This window comes from Wasmannia auropunctata, unplaced genomic scaffold, assembly GCF_000956235.1.
Source record: "Wasmannia auropunctata unplaced genomic scaffold, wasmannia.A_1.0 LD334199.1, whole genome shotgun sequence".
Classification (NCBI taxonomy): Eukaryota; Metazoa; Arthropoda; class Insecta; order Hymenoptera; family Formicidae; genus Wasmannia; species Wasmannia auropunctata.
Genome location: NW_012028691.1, coordinates 20,579 through 35,795, shown reverse-complemented (window position 1 = coordinate 35,795; position 15,217 = coordinate 20,579). Strand labels below are relative to the sequence as shown.

General features: G+C 34.3%; 4 protein-coding genes across 8 annotated transcripts in view; 2 read left to right on the top strand and 2 right to left on the bottom strand.

Annotated features, from left to right (window-relative positions):
• LOC105459258 (electron transfer flavoprotein-ubiquinone oxidoreductase, mitochondrial-like) overlaps nt 1-1,825 on the top strand; it is a 2,158-nt gene extending 333 nt beyond the window's left edge. For 2 of the 3 annotated variants that reach the window (XM_011705135.1, XM_011705133.1), the window contains exons 3-7: nt 7-84; nt 157-502; nt 600-927; nt 1,013-1,242; nt 1,327-1,825. In XM_011705135.1, the coding sequence (XP_011703437.1) occupies nt 7-84; nt 157-502; nt 600-927; nt 1,013-1,242; nt 1,327-1,750 (1,406 nt within the window). In that variant the 3' untranslated portion in view covers nt 1,751-1,825. The remainder of the gene's footprint in view (nt 1-6; nt 85-156; nt 503-599; nt 928-1,012; nt 1,243-1,326) is intronic. The other variant, XM_011705134.1, reaches the window with a different exon arrangement.
• A 1,184-nt stretch (nt 1,826-3,009) lies between these two features.
• Nucleotides 3,010-6,946, bottom strand: LOC105459256 (mitochondrial-processing peptidase subunit alpha-like). Its single transcript, XM_011705132.1, has 12 exons — nt 6,739-6,946; nt 5,933-6,133; nt 5,822-5,871; nt 5,643-5,722; nt 5,233-5,424; nt 4,867-4,953; nt 4,583-4,755; nt 4,358-4,466; nt 4,062-4,264; nt 3,831-3,993; nt 3,605-3,737; nt 3,010-3,525 (listed from the first exon to the last, which is right to left on the bottom strand). The coding sequence occupies exons 1-12, from the start codon at nt 6,786-6,788 to the stop codon at nt 3,332-3,334; spliced, it is 1,635 nt and encodes a 544-aa protein (XP_011703434.1). The 5' UTR covers nt 6,789-6,946; the 3' UTR covers nt 3,010-3,331.
• Nucleotides 6,947-8,408: 1,462 nt separating this feature from the next.
• LOC105459255 (COP9 signalosome complex subunit 4) lies at nt 8,409-11,214 on the top strand. Its single transcript, XM_011705131.1, has 8 exons — nt 8,409-8,645; nt 8,721-8,800; nt 9,239-9,357; nt 9,458-9,594; nt 9,677-9,791; nt 9,897-10,086; nt 10,156-10,533; nt 10,608-11,214. The coding sequence occupies exons 1-8, from the start codon at nt 8,563-8,565 to the stop codon at nt 10,739-10,741; spliced, it is 1,236 nt and encodes a 411-aa protein (XP_011703433.1). The 5' UTR covers nt 8,409-8,562; the 3' UTR covers nt 10,742-11,214.
• Nucleotides 11,215-12,136: 922 nt separating this feature from the next.
• LOC105459254 (voltage-dependent anion-selective channel-like) lies at nt 12,137-15,055 on the bottom strand. 3 transcript variants are annotated; one of them, XM_011705128.1, is made up of 6 exons: nt 14,938-15,055; nt 13,797-14,120; nt 13,580-13,701; nt 13,193-13,301; nt 12,910-13,118; nt 12,137-12,530 (listed from the first exon to the last, which is right to left on the bottom strand). In XM_011705128.1, exons 2-6 carry the CDS (start codon nt 14,114-14,116, stop codon nt 12,439-12,441), a joined length of 852 nt encoding a protein of 283 aa, XP_011703430.1. In that variant the 5' UTR covers nt 14,117-14,120; nt 14,938-15,055; the 3' UTR covers nt 12,137-12,438. The 3 variants fall into 3 exon arrangements, with proteins under 3 accessions (XP_011703430.1, XP_011703432.1, XP_011703431.1); XM_011705130.1 differs by lacking the exon at nt 14,938-15,055 and adding an exon at nt 14,598-14,693; XM_011705129.1 differs by lacking the exon at nt 14,938-15,055 and adding an exon at nt 14,315-14,337.
• Between the last annotated feature and the right edge of the window lie 162 nt (nt 15,056-15,217).

The window sequence follows — 15,217 nt, the reverse complement described above, 5'->3', positions numbered from 1 at the left end:
TTTTAGCAGTACAGAGGCTACGAAAGATTTTCCAGAGGACTTACTCGGAGGCCAAATTTTCTCAGATTACATCAAGATCGAAAGGTATTTCCTTCAATGTTTCCTATTCAACAAAATAATACGATTAATGCAATGAAAATGTTTTTTTTTATCCAGATGTTAAGATGATGGAGAAATACGTACACGAAACCGACATTCTAATTGTCGGTGGTGGTCCAGCGGGATTATCGGCAGCTATTCAGGCCCGTAGACTGGCTGAGAAACATAGTAAGGAACTCAGGGTTACCCTTGTTGAAAATGAGTGTGCAATAGGTGGCCTTGTCTACAGTGGTGCTTGTCTGGATCCAATTGTTTTGAATGAGCTCTTTCCAAATTGGAAAGAATTAGGTGCGCCATTAAATACTCCTGTTACAGAGGATAAATTTGCATTTCTCACGAAAAAGAGGAGAATATCTATACCTATTTCCAAGGGAATGTGTCACCATGGAAATTACATAGTAAGGTAAGTAGAAATTTAATGCGGTCATCAAATTTGTGAATATGAATAAAGGCTAAATAGTACATTTGTTTTAATTATAAAAATTGGTATGTCTGTATAGATTAAGCAACATGGTGAAGTGGCTTAGCGAGCAAGCAGAAGCCGCTGGTGTCGAGATATATCCTAAAAACGAAGTGATTGATATTTTATATCATGAGGATAGATCTGTTAAAGGAGTGATTACATATGATAGGGATTTGTCACCATGTTTTGATCCAGATATGATATACTCAAACAAAAATTTTGGTAAACATAGGGAGCTTTATGCGACATGTACTATATTTGCGGAAGGTTCTGGTTACTTCCATTGTTTGGAGGATAAGTTACGGCCGAAATTTAATCTTAGGAAAGATTGTGAGCCACATGAATACGGTCTTGAATTGAGACAAGTAATTATATTGTTATATCTAAAAAAAATTAAAATTAAACAAATATAAAATATTTTATATTTTAAAATGAAATATCTTTTGTAAGATTTGGGAGATAGAGCCAAGCAAGCATCGACCTGGAACAATGGAGCGTACAATTGGTTGGCCACTTCATAGAGTTATATATGGTGGATCATTTCTTTACCATTTGAATGAAGAAAGACCTTTAGTAGTGATAGGTTTCAACCATGCATACGGTAATCTTTATGGGCGCAATGACATTGAGACTTTGCAAGAACATCCTAGTATTGAACCAACATTTGAAGGAGGGAAAATGTTGGTATCTTTATACATATATATAATACGAAATTTTAATTGCATTATTTTGTACTATCTATGTTTGTTTTTCGTAATTTTCAGAGTAGTCTCTGAAATGGTGAAGGTGGTACAAGGTGGATTTCAATCTATTCCAAAACTTCATTTCCCTGGTGGTTGTCTTATTGGAAATATGGCAAGTTTTGTAAACGTGCTCAAAATGAACGGAATTAATTATGCTATAAAAAGTGGCATATTAGCTGCAGAAAGCGTTATTGAGGCGATTATAGATGCAGAAAGTAATACCTCACGGACGAAAGGCTTAGAGCCGAAAACGTATACAGATAAAATAAAAAATAGTTGGATCTATAAGGAATTGAAAGCCGTAAGAAATATAAGGCCCAGCTTTAACTCTTATCTTGGTCTTTACGGCGGTTTAACGTACTCTGGATTCTCTATGTTAGTAGGCGGAAGAGAGCCGTGGACTTTGTCTCACGGAAGTAAGCAGTACTATGTCTTATCGAAATAGAATAGGGAATACGAAAAAATATTTGGAAATATCGATGTTTTTATGAAATAAATAATACAAATTACTGATAAATAATTATGAGTTTATATAATTATTCTTTGCGTATGCAGCCGACTTAATGACATGAATACCAACATATCTATATTGCTATACATTAATAAAATATTTAACTTAAATATAATTTCATAAAGTTTCAAAAAATGAAAGGAAAGAAAATAATTTTTTCGCGAAGTAACTACTCCGAATTCGGAATCTTCGCTTTCTCTCTCTCACTCTCTCCAACTATACATATATGTATAGTATATATTTTGTTACATTTTCTTCGAATCATGGTTCGAATGAAACATGATACGCTGCATACATCGCGTGTTATTGGTGATTCATTAGATTTATTCCATATTGCTTGAAATCTAACATTTTTGCAATTAAAAAAAAAATATATATATACAGGGTCCATTATGAAAGTAATGAGCATTAGTCTGGGAAAAATAGATTTATTGATCGTACTTGTACAAATGCTCAAAATTTTTTAAAATATAATTAATATAAATAAATCTATTTTTCCCAGATTAATGCTCATTACTTTCATAATGGACCCTGTATTTCAAGCAATATGGAATAAATCTAATGAATCACCAACACGCTATGTATGCAGCGTATCATGATGAAGTTTCATTCGAATCATATGATTCGAAGAAAACGTAACAAAATATATGGTCGTGCGCAATCAGATATGCTCTTGTTCTTTTCCTCTCTTCATCTCTTTCGTCTTATATATATAACGTTAAATTACCTCACGATCTCTCTCCCGCCGGAAATCATTTTAAATTCCATTCATATCTATCTATACCCAATGTAGATTAACTTTGATCTCGCGATTTAAACTTACTTTCAATTTACTTTTTATTCTTTTCTAATCCTATAATTCTCAGAAAAAAATAAGAGTAAGTTAAATCAAGATTAAAATTTAAATTGCGTTGCTAGAAATGGACATCACAGCCGTGTAATTAGTTCGTTTTACTTGCATTTTCTACAGTCGGATTTATATATATATATATATATATATATATATATATATATATATATGGTATATATATATATATAATCATTTTTACACGCATCTGATTTCGTCACAAGATTCATTATTGAACATGGCGCGTAATATTCGCGCGAGATCAGTTTTGTTTATCTTGCATTACGCTTCTGGTTAACGACATAACTTTTACTTTTTCTCGTGCTGTTGAATGATGAACAAATTATTTTCGTGTATTTCTAATTTATTAATTTCATCATATACCAAATATACAAAATCTAGATAACATATAAGGAACATTTTGCATATTATGTATATATTATTTTAAATTTTGGACGTCAACACTATTTTTCCTAATATTACATTTTTTATAACATCCTCTTAAAAATGTATGAAAAATTTGGCTATTTCGAAATTTTGTTTAATAATGAAAATATAATGAATCAATCTCGTATTTTCAAGGTTCAATTTGATGTGAAATCGAACGTTTGGTGTTTTATTAATGTATAACTGCGAATAAGTGACATTTATTTAGAATGAGAAAACTGTTAGAATATTTTATGCATGATTTTACGAAAAAGAAACGAGAACCGGCCTTGCAGCGCATCAAGCAAAGCAAAAAGACTGTTTTGAATGTTTTCCCAGGAAGCCTTCTCTTCGCCGCGTGACAAAACCGCTAAACAAGGTGGCGATTTCAATAAACGTCGCGCTACTCGGTTGATGTCATCCTTAGATATTTTATCTGTAAGCATAATTTTTTTTGTGAGTGTTATTGAAGAGCCGGAATTTCATTAAATTACAAAGAGCTTTGCAACACTTACCAATGGCTTGTATGAAATATTCTGGCCGTTTTCTGAAGCCAGTCGCTAGGATATGTCTGCCAATGTCCTCAAATACAACAAACCGATGTTCCAGTTTCATAAGTAGCATCGACTGCAATTGTTTCTTCGCTCTCTGTACGAAAGATAAAAGAATAAAAAAGAATTCTTTTCATGTATATGATTGATATATCATTAACTGATTCGGAAATGTAAGGCAATACCATACCGCTAATTCACTATCCGAAATTTCTTTTGTCATGGTGATCATCTCATGCACAATTACTTCCACCATATCCTTCACTTGAAACGATGCGCACGAGGCGTGAATAAAAAATAGTCCAGTATCTGCATAACCAAAATTGCATGCAGTTGCACTGTATAACCCATATCTGTAAAAAAACTTTCTTGATGTAATGTTCTCATTAAAAGTCTCAGAGCAGATATAAACATATCTTACTTATTCACCACATTGGTGTACAAACGCGTGTACATGCCTATTCCAGGACTGTCAGCGCTAAAACTGCCGCCACTTCCCATCATCATGGTTAATACCCACATAGCAACAAAATCTGAATCTTGATGAGAACAGCCTTCTAAACCTATTACAATATGTGATAATTCAGGCAAGCCACTGGTGCAAATTGGCGCTTTGTATTCTTCCTATTAAATACGTATAAACAAATTCTTCATCTCCCTTAGCTTTCCCATAAAAGTAAAATAATTTTAGTATGCACTTTATATAGATAATCATACCAAAACACATCCTCCAGTATATTGTGCAATGGACATATCAACAGTATTTGCATTTGGCAGAATAAGATCAGGTTGTTCCTCCCAGATAGATTTTTGATCTACAAAATATCTATATAAAGATTATTATTATATGAATAAAAAGTTTAAAAAAAAATTGTGTAATATATTAATATATCATATATTAAAATAATCTAATGCCATCTATAGAAAATTTATGACTCTTACTTAGTAACGGCGTGGACCAGGTCATCATGTTCAACACCAACTCCAGCAACTACCATTCTACTCGGTACATAATGATGCTTGAGATATGTATGTAAAATTTTCCTATCGATTTTTTCAATATTCTTTTTGGGACAAATATTAGGAAAACCTAATGTATTGTGTCCATACGCAGCCTATCAATAACAGATCCATATATAATTATATCCTTTTTCCTTTACAATAAAAAAAATACATTTGTAATTCTGCTATCTAGGATATACCTAGAACGATTCTTTTGACCTCACAGAATGAATCATGTCCATCAATATCTCTTGTTCTGGCCTATATAAAGATTCCAATTCAGAATATATTATTTGTCTGGCAATTCGTACCTGGAAACGATTTAATTATATAAAATATATATATATATGTATATGTATATATATATATATGTATATATGTACACATATATATATATATATACATATATATAGATATATATACACACACACACACACACCCTGTATATATATATATACTACTCTACACACATACAAATATGCTGTACAAGAGCTTTATAGTTTGATATTTGTTATTAATGACAAGTAATTTAATTAAATAATAGAATATACAACAATGCTTTCTTATAAAATATTATACATTATACACACCTCCTCCTCCGTAATTTGGGGCTTTAACACAACGTCACCTAGAATTTGTGTTACTCTATCCAACCCGCGACGTTCCGCCGATACTGCATAGACAAATGTGTCGCGAGACACTTGACAGTTGCATTCGCATATACCGCCATATTTTTCTAGCGCCACCATTATCTTAGTCTTGCTGTCAAATGTGTTTGAAGACTGTAACAAGTAGAATAGTTTTGTACAAATTTATAGGACATATGTATAGGAATATTAAGAAAGACCATTAATTGTAAGATATGGAATATCAATCAATAGATTTAAAATGATTGGAAAAGATTGTACCAATTATAAGTACAAATTAGAGATCAACAATGTTTAACACTTGCTTAATTACGCTTGCTAAGATTAACTGTAATACTTGATGAAAATCTTACATTAAATGCTAACTTTTCAAGGAAGTGCGAAATGCCTTTGGGATATGCCACTTCATATCGCGGACCCGAGTCAATAAGGACTGAAAATTAAGATAATAATATAATTAATATTCTGTATACAAATTTAGTACAAGTTGATACATCAAGTTGATACAATATCGAAATTACGCTCAACTTACCACCTATGGTACAAATTTGTCCAAATCTATTTTCGGACGCGACTTTCAGGCTAATAGGTTTAGAAGGCTGTTCTCATCAAGATTCAGATTTTGTTGCTATGTGGGTATTAACCATTTGATAGAACTGTAATCTGCGTCGTTTGATCCTCTTTTGCAGTCGAGTAAACGGCTCTAGGCAAATTCGGGATGGGTTTTGTCAACGGTGGAAATGATGTAATAAATTTCTTTTGTTTTTGCTTCAAATTAAGATCAGGTATTCTTTGAGAGGAGTTACATCTTTGCCAGACGTCGAGATATTGCGAGCGGGTTGAGCTGAAACAAACAAAATAAGCAAAGTATATATATATATATATACTGGGTGGACCATTTTAATCCATCCAGGAAAATAAATTAAACAAAGATTAAAGTTAATCTACATTAGCAGGAATGGATATAAAAGAAGAAAATTAGATACAAACAAAACAAAGTAGATACAAAAAAATAAAAATTTAAAGATTGAAGTAAATTAAATTGTGATTAAAGTTACTCAGTTCAGAGTGAAGCCTTTACACGTTGGAGTTGGAGTTGGAGTCAAAGATTAAAATTAATTTACATTGAAAGAAATGGACTTAACTCCAACTCCAACGTGTAATGGCTTCACTCTGAACTGAGTGACTTTAATCACAATTTAATTTACTTCAATCTTTAAATTTTTATTTTTTTGTTATTCTTAGACATTCTGGAAATAGATAAAAAGTAAGTTCAAAACCGAGATTAAAACTAATTTACATATATTGGTGGAACAGACATCAGAAAAAGATGATGGATAAGTTAAAGTTGATCTATATTGTTAGAAATATATATGCAGGACATTAGAAAAATACACTATTCTATAGCTTCGTTTCGTGAATGATTCAATGTCACATTGTCACAGTTACCTTTTTTTAATCGTAACGATTAATGGCCTTTGCAACATCCTCGAGAACATTTTGTCAACCCGGAGAGAATTGTAGCATATAGATGTAATTCTAACTGGCGCTGAAAGCTATAGAACTCTATAACTAGAGACGAGTGATTTATTTGAAAGTTTATTCGAGACTACTGGCGGAAATCGTTGACGATCATGTACATTGAAATGAGAAGTCGCCGGTATAAGGGTGAGAAGGGGAAATAATGACGTATGTTTACTTTAGTTCGAGACAGCTGATCGGAAAATAAGAAGGAATGTTAAGGTCTCGGCATCGACACAAAATATGACTCGAATATAACACATATGAAACGTTGAATTAAATTTTAATAAGAAAATGTGAAATATGAATATAAAGATACGAGAACTTTAAGCGCAAACTCAAATCTGTTTATAATCTGTGATTATTTAATAATCAGGTATTTTACTAATTAAGGTATATATGATACGCGTGAAAATTGTTATACGTACTATTTTGTATGCCAACGAATGATAGGATCTTGATTGCCATAATTTAAAAAAAAATATTAAAAAAGATAATACAAAAATATTAAATTTTATGCATATTTTTTTATTCCCACTTGATGCTACTTTTTTATATTATTGTCTTTGTAGGAAGAACAGATAAGATGTAAAATGTATTTTAAAAAATTTAAAGTATCTTGTATTTAAAATTACTTTTTGCTTTAAAGTATATAAATTAGAATACTTATCTAAAGCGATGTTTATAAAATATGATTTATTTAATGTTTATATAATGATTTCAAAATTAAAGAATGATTATATAAAATAAATTGAATAATATTCCATTTTAATTTAATTACAAAATCTAGAAATGTAAAAACATTAAAGTTCAGAAATTACCTTTTTTTTTATCTCGATCAACTTATCAACCGATGTTTTCAATTTTTATTAACATAATTATTAGTTATTAATCATGTTATTTTTTATTTATAGCTATTAAAAATAAAAAATAGATTTCTGGATTGAGTTGGAGAAATAAAAAAACGAAAAAACACAAAATATATGCCAATAAGAAATCTACATATATATTTATATACAGGTTTGTATTATCACTTTCTGGACCGTAGCGTGGAACAGATAAGATGTAAAACTGTATGTAAAATATTTAAAAAAATTTAAAGTATCTTGTACTTAAAATTACTTTTTGCTTTAAAGTGTATAAATTTTAGAATAGTACGTATCTAAAGATGTTTATAAAATACTGATTTTAATATTAAAAAATGATTATATATAAAATAAATTGTATAATATTCCACTTTAATTTAATTACAAAATCTAGAAATGTAAAAACAAAGTTCAAAAATTAACTTTTTTTTATCTCGACCAACTTGTCAACCGATTTTTATTAACAGTTAATTAATATAATCGCATGTTATACTTTTTATTAGCTATATTAAAAATAAAAGATTTCTGGATTGAGCTGAAGAAATAAAAAAACGAAAAAAAAAACAAAAATGCCAAATAAGAAATCTACATAATTATATATATATATGTATACAGATTTGTATTATCGGCACTTTTTGGACCGTAGCGTGGAACGGAACCAAAAGCCGTATGCGCCTCGCACATGTTACCCATCGAAAATAAAATATCGTCGCAACTTCTACGTAGTTCCGGCGCGGAACTTCCGTGTACGTTGAGGCGCTGACCAACGTGCTCCTGAATAAAGTGAATAAACGCGAGCATGTCCGCAAGCATCTTCTCTCGGGTCTCTCTCTACACAAAAGTCAGCAGCAGCAGCAGTGGCAAGTGAAATCATCGCGGCGAGAAGATGGTGGTGACGGTGGCTTCCGTGCGTCAACAACTCAGTAATTTGGCGCATTCCGGCGGTTCCCACAAAGACCAGGCCGAGAAGTATGTGCGCCGCGCGTAACCGTGGCCCGATCCAATTGTACATTCATCGAGCATATTGTTTCTCTCTGTTTATAGATACCGCTCAACCCTGGACATGATATTGTTGTCTTCCGGCGAGGAACTAGTCGATGCCCTGAAGACGTTCATCGAAGCAAGTACGTTATTTTTATCCCGTTGGCACTTCGCACTCGCGGATGCGAACAGAAGTGTCAAACGGAACCTATATATATATATATACACATGTATCCTCCGAGACATTTGCGTGAGATCTGCGCGACGATCACGCCGCATATAGGTTAATAAGAGGATTGCAATTAATCTACTGGAATAGTTTAAAGGTGGCCGCGCGGGGGGATAAAGTATCATGATTGTAAAATATATATCTATATTCGAGAGATATAATACATAGTTTTATCTTAAAATGATTTAATATTAAAATATTTATGTAATGTGATCATCTTCAACGTCACATGAAACAAGATTGGAGTACCGATCATAGTTTAGCATCACAATGCATAATTGATATGTCATATTTTGTCGATGCTTGTTTTTAGCGTTCAACGAAATAACTCTTGAATAAATTTTTATTATAGTTGTAAACGAAAACGTGAGTCTGGTAATTTCGAGACAAGTACTAACCGACGTCAGTAGCCGTTTACTGTTTCTGCCTGATGAGATATCAAAAGCAGTGTCGCATTATACACTGGACAAGGTAAACCTCATTCTCCGATTGATTATGAAGTGAAAATGAGAGTAATTTCAATATTGAAGTCTTATTCTGACGAAAATAAATACTGTGTTTAACCACGCAGGTTCAACCACGAGTGATCTCCTTTGAGGAACAAGTAGCTAGCATAAGGCAACATTTAGCTGATATTTATGAACGTAATCAGAACTGGCGAGAAGCTGCAAATGTTTTAGTTGGCATACCACTGGAAACAGGACAAAAGTAACATATGCATATACCACAGTCAAGTCCTGCTACTGTTTACACACGTGACACTAACAAAACTTATCTCTTGTCATTTCAGACAATACACTATCGATTACAAACTCGAGACTTATCTTAAAATTGCTAGATTATACTTGGAAGATGACGACCCAGTGCAGGCTGAAGCGTTCATCAATCGAGCGTCACTTTTACAGGTAGTTTCGTCGTTCCTCTATCATAAACTTCTTATGTTTAATTATTTAATTCTGTTTTTTTTATTGTTCCATAGTTATTTAATTTAATTTTTTTTTATTCCATAGGCCGAATCTAAAAATGAACAATTACAAATCTATTACAAAGTGTGCTATGCAAGAGTACTAGATTATAGAAGAAAGTTCATAGAAGCGGCTCAGAGGTACAATGAGTTATCATATAGGTCCATCATTCATGAAGATGAACGCATGACTGCTCTTAGAAATGCATTGATTTGCACAGTATTGGCTTCTGCAGGCAAGCGATTGACCAAACACACGTTGTTTCACTTCTCGGACCGTTGTATTCACATTGACATTCTTACAGGACAGCAGAGAAGTCGGATGTTGGCTACACTGTTCAAGGACGAGCGCTGCCAGCAACTCCCCGCTTACTCGATCCTCGAGAAAATGTACTTGGACCGTATCATTCGGCGCTCCGAGCTGCAGGAGTTCGAGGCGTTGTTGCAACCTCACCAGAAAGCGTGCACCATCGACGGATTGGGCTCCACTATACTCGACCGCGCCGTTATCGAGCACAACTTATTGTCCGCTAGTAAATTGTACAACAACATCTCGTTCGAGGAATTGGGCGCGTTGCTGGACATCCCGCCTACTAAAGCGGAAAAAATTGCTAGCCAGATGATCACTGAAGGCAGAATGAACGGATACATAGATCAAATCGATTCAATAGTACATTTCGAAAGTGAGTTGCTTTAACTTTAATTAGTATTACTCTTTATACACAATTAGGAGCTAACGTTCTTCTTTTCCTTGCAGCACGTGAGACCTTACCGACATGGGACAAACAAATACAATCCCTGTGTTATCAAGTGAATCAAATAATCGAGAAAATAGCTCAAACGGAGCCAGAATGGATCGCAAAAGCAATGGACGATCAGATGGTGCATTAATATAGATTTTGTTTAACACAGAGAAATGTCAAATGAGGAATACAGGAATCATTTACAATATGTACACAATACACCGCCAGCCAAAATAGTAAATATTTATATAGCTCATTGTTGAAACATAAATATCGTCCGATGCACGCCGTTCATTATGTTTTGGTTAATTTTTACGCAAAATCTTCCGCTCCAAAAATATAACCGCATTGTTTTTAGAATTAACAGTAATTAATATTGCGCGTTTTCAATACGTTAATCGTATATTGCATTCTTAACTGCTCTGCAAAACCAATTCTATAATTTTGTAATTTAAAAAAAAATCACACCATACACATCATACACAGGTGAATCCAAATTTATTAAAAGGAAATGTTAAAAGAATTGTTTATTTGCCGTCGATTTAGGTAAAATCATTGTAGATGAGAAAAAAAAACAATGTGTAAGTTCTTCTTGTAAATAAATCACATTCGTACTTCGTACAACATTCTTTACTGAATCCGTACATAATCCGATAATAATTGTCGAAGGGAATAAAAGTCACTTTTTATCTCACAAACAATTATTATTTCCTATATAAAATAAAGCAGTGGAATTATACACGTATGCAGTACTTATGTCTTTTGAAAATATATATGACCATTATCATTAATGTATACGTGATTACGGATGAAAATTCTACAAAGGAATATACTTTGATTAATATCTGAGGCAAACATCATAATTTAGCCAAACTGGCAGTATTTCTTAACAAGGAACAGATATAGAAATATCTGTTCCTTACCTCCAATAAGAGAGTGGTGTATGAATATTTTCTAATTATAATTTATACAAGTATGCATAATCGTATTATTTATCTGAATTAGAGAAGGCATCATATTTTTATATTAATATGGTATGATAATAATACCAAACAGAAAAATTGGTATACATTTACCATCAACCACATTGTTAACACTATTTGATTGCATAAAATATGCATGTCATACATTCTAATCTGGTCCTATCCAGCAAGAGATAAGATTTGTGATTTACAAGGTTATATATAATCTGATTAAAACAATGTAACTTTTCATAAAAATATCTCGCATTGTTTCAAAATTATGTTATTTATATATGAAAAATTGCGCGTGTGAATACAAAGAATATAAACATATTTTTAATAATATGGGTATATATTACATAAAAGCAAATGAAACAAAATTTTTCATATTGTAAATATCTTTTTTTTACATTATTATATCTTTATTAATGTCGACTTTCTATTGCCTTTTCTGTCTCTTTCTTCCTCTCTCTTCACTTTACATTACTCCAGTGTATTATTTTTATGGAAAGGATCTCAATTAATCAGGAACTGACAAAAACTGCGTGTGGAACTTCAGTACGACTAACAGTATAAACTTGTATGCGTAATTCATTTCATGCGATTTCATTTTGTTCAGAAATATTGTTGATTCATGGTCATAACAGTGTATAATATAAACTAATGTGCTCATCAACTAATCTCAAATAATGATATTTTGTGGCGTCTATTCAAGGATCAACCGATCTACATGTTACAGGTAATACTTTATTTGAAGCACGTACTGTCACGCCAATTTTTTTTTTATGACAAAGGTCACGAAATATTTATATTCGTACGGGATAAATTTTTCGCTTTTTCATAATAAGCATTACTTTTTTTTTTATATATATATAATACGTATTTAAGCCTGAAGGTCTAATGCAACGCCATACTTGTGGCCACCAGAGCCGAAGTTCTTCCCGTCGATGTTTGTAGAAAGCGTCAAAGTTACACCTGTAAACAGATATTCAGTTATTTAGCGACGTTAGTTTAGTAGTATACGTAAATGCTTTTGTAGGAAAATTTAAATTCCTTAACTATATATTGCATAAATTATAGGCTATTGTGAAGTTGTCACTCTGCCAAAAGCTTATTCTCTCTTTAGTGTGACTCTTAGAGCACAAGTTATTAATAGAGTGTTTTGCTAATACGCGAAAAACATGTTTTTTTTTCCTATTATATGTGCGTACCATAACGTGTGTAAAATATCTTCGAATTTATAAATCAAATTATTTGTAACAGATTCACGTTACATTTTGCACTTACGAAGATCTTAAAATACCTTCTTTTGTTTCAATCTTTAATACAAAAATGTTTTGTATCATTAACTCACCGTCACGCAGTTTCTGTTGATATCCCAAACCTATTTGAAGATTAGAATTCACTTTGGCTCTAATGCTAGCATCCTTGTCGAGATTATACTTCGCGCCAATACCAAACTGCGTTACGTTATTACTGGAATTATATGCCAAGTTAATTGCTCCCTCCAAACCCGGCTTTATTTTATGGTAAATGGAGCTATTAAACTCACGACCATTGTCCCTAGAAATATATTAAATATCACGTTAATCAAGTCGAGAATTATGGTGTATTACATTTCGTTATTAAATACTTACACGGCGCTATGAAGAGTAAAATCAGAAGCAGTAAATCCAAGAGCAAAATTATTTCTCGTCAGTTTGTTTCTCTGCGAGTCAAAGGATGCCTGATAGCCACCCAACCATCCTGAAAAATACATTAACATATCAATTTAAATACTTTCAAATAAACACAATTAACATTTATCGAATGACAGGCTTACTTTTTTTATTCATAAAATATTCCATTTGGAACAAGGAAATGTATTTGGGACAAAGGAACGGGCACATAGAGAAGATTAAGGAAATCTAAATTGAAATTTTTATCAACAATTTTGTCAAAGAGATAAGATGATTAATTTTATTATTTTTAACATTGATTTCAAGCTTTAATGTATAAGGGACGTATCTGATATTAAAATTTACCTTGATAACCCACAACGGCCGAGGCATAAATTAGGGGTCCCGCGGACAGACTGAGATCAAAGTCAGCATTCGCAGACACATTTTCATGTTTATAAGTCGTCTTCAGTTTTCCAGTTTTGGAGCTGCAAATAGCGAAACAGAAAAAAAATGAAAGATCCAAATATCACTACATATCGTAGAGCATTTGGAATATTTGGATATTTGCAAAATATCTTACCCGGTTTGTGGGGAGAAGGTACAGCTGTAACCAATCGTGAGACCGTTGAGCAACTTGTCGGCGAGGGTGACCTCGGTCCCAAGGGTATTGTCCGTATTCCACTTCTCGCTAAATGTCAATCCGTGTTCCTTGAACTTGTACTTGGTTTCCAAGCTACCGAACACCTTTCCCGTGTCCTGATTGGACACACCGCCGCAGCAGAACTCTACGTCGGAAGTGGTCTTGGTTTTCACATCTAGCTTAAACAGACCGAAGTGGTAGCCTTGACCGAACACGTCACGGGCACTCCTTCCCAGGTCGTTGTACGTTGGAGGAGCCATGTTTCTGCAACGCCGTAAAAATATCTATTCAATGGCACGCTATTGCTCCCCGCTGACAAGTAAATCTGGACCAGGGGGTGGATTGGAAAAAGACAGAGAGTCAATACAGGCGACTATAATATAAAAACGAACTAAATTTAATTTGAGATCATATGCCAACAATGTATTCCATTCTATATGACAAATACAAGTATATACATGTGCATTAATCCATTCAAGGAACGAAAGCAAAACGTTTATACGCGCGGAGGTGTTCTTGGAGCATGCCACGTCCGCGCGAAACCGATGAAAGCTACAGGCTCTTTCTGGCTTTTCGTTAAAAAAAAAAAAAAAAGAGAGAAACTGAAAGTCACTGTCACCGAGAGCCTAACGCAAACAGATCCACCTCGGTGGATCCGTTATCACGAGGTGCGAGTCGCAGTGCACGTACGAACGGAATAGTATTGACCTGTCTCGCGAGTATTACATAAGCTCGACCAACCGATGATGCCGCGATCGTTCGGTATTCTAACATAGAAGTGTCGCCGCACGTCAGGAGGCCAGCCTCTGCTCGTCCGACGACGCGAGTCCTTTCCGAAAAATCCGATCCCGTTCGGCGTTCGGCCGAGAGATGCGCGCCGTGCGAGGCCACACGGCAGACGACATTGCGATCGCGATCCCCCTCGAGGTGCCGGTTTCCCGAAGCGAGACCGAGGAACCGTTTCTCGCTTCGTCTCTCGCGCTCAACAACCCGATATTCGGTCGGTCTTGCGAACTGCCCCGAGGCTCCCTGACGGAGCTTCCGTTGCGGGGTCCAAATTCCGCGGCGATGATATACTTACAGTCTTCGTGGACACGAGACGGAAAAATGCGCAACTCTCTTTCGCAGATGTAACGTCGCGCAACGTCGCGGGAGACGAGACAGAGAGAGAGCGGAGAGAGACCGGAGAGAAAGAGTCCGCGGACGGTGGGCGCGCATGCGCGCCGCGACGTTGCGCGAGAGAAAAAGCGCCCGGGCCTATTTCTGCGCGACGCGACACGGTGGCGTTCCGTCGGTTTCCGCGGCGCGCGTCCCGCGGCGTTTTGGATCCGAATCGCGGCGACCGAACCTGGGAACGTTCA

Bases quoted from the DNA above. Each gene is read 5' to 3' on its own strand.
- LOC105459254 (XM_011705129.1), bottom strand. The intron at 13,302-13,579 runs GTAAATTTTAAT...TGTATTTTTCAG, and splicing joins GGCCGTTGTGGGTTATCAAG to GATGGTTGGGTGGCTATCAG. The intron at 13,119-13,192 runs GTAAGTATTTAA...ATATATTTCTAG, and splicing joins TTTACTCTTCATAGCGCCGT to GGACAATGGTCGTGAGTTTA.
- LOC105459255 (XM_011705131.1), top strand. From the start codon at position 8,563: ATGGTGGTGACGGTGGCTTCCGTGCGTCAACAACTCAGTAATTTGGCG. The intron at 8,801-9,238 runs GTACGTTATTTT...TTTTTATTATAG, and splicing joins GAAGACGTTCATCGAAGCAA to TTGTAAACGAAAACGTGAGT. The intron at 9,358-9,457 runs GTAAACCTCATT...TTAACCACGCAG, and splicing joins CGCATTATACACTGGACAAG to GTTCAACCACGAGTGATCTC.
- LOC105459256 (XM_011705132.1), bottom strand. From the start codon at position 6,788: ATGTTCTCGAGGATGTTGCAAAGGCCATTAATCGTTACGATTAAAAAA. The intron at 5,723-5,821 runs GTAAGTTGAGCG...CTTAATTTTCAG, and splicing joins ACAAATTTGTACCATAGGTG to TCCTTATTGACTCGGGTCCG. The intron at 3,994-4,061 runs GTAAGATATGTT...GTTTTTTTACAG, and splicing joins TACACCAATGTGGTGAATAA to ATATGGGTTATACAGTGCAA.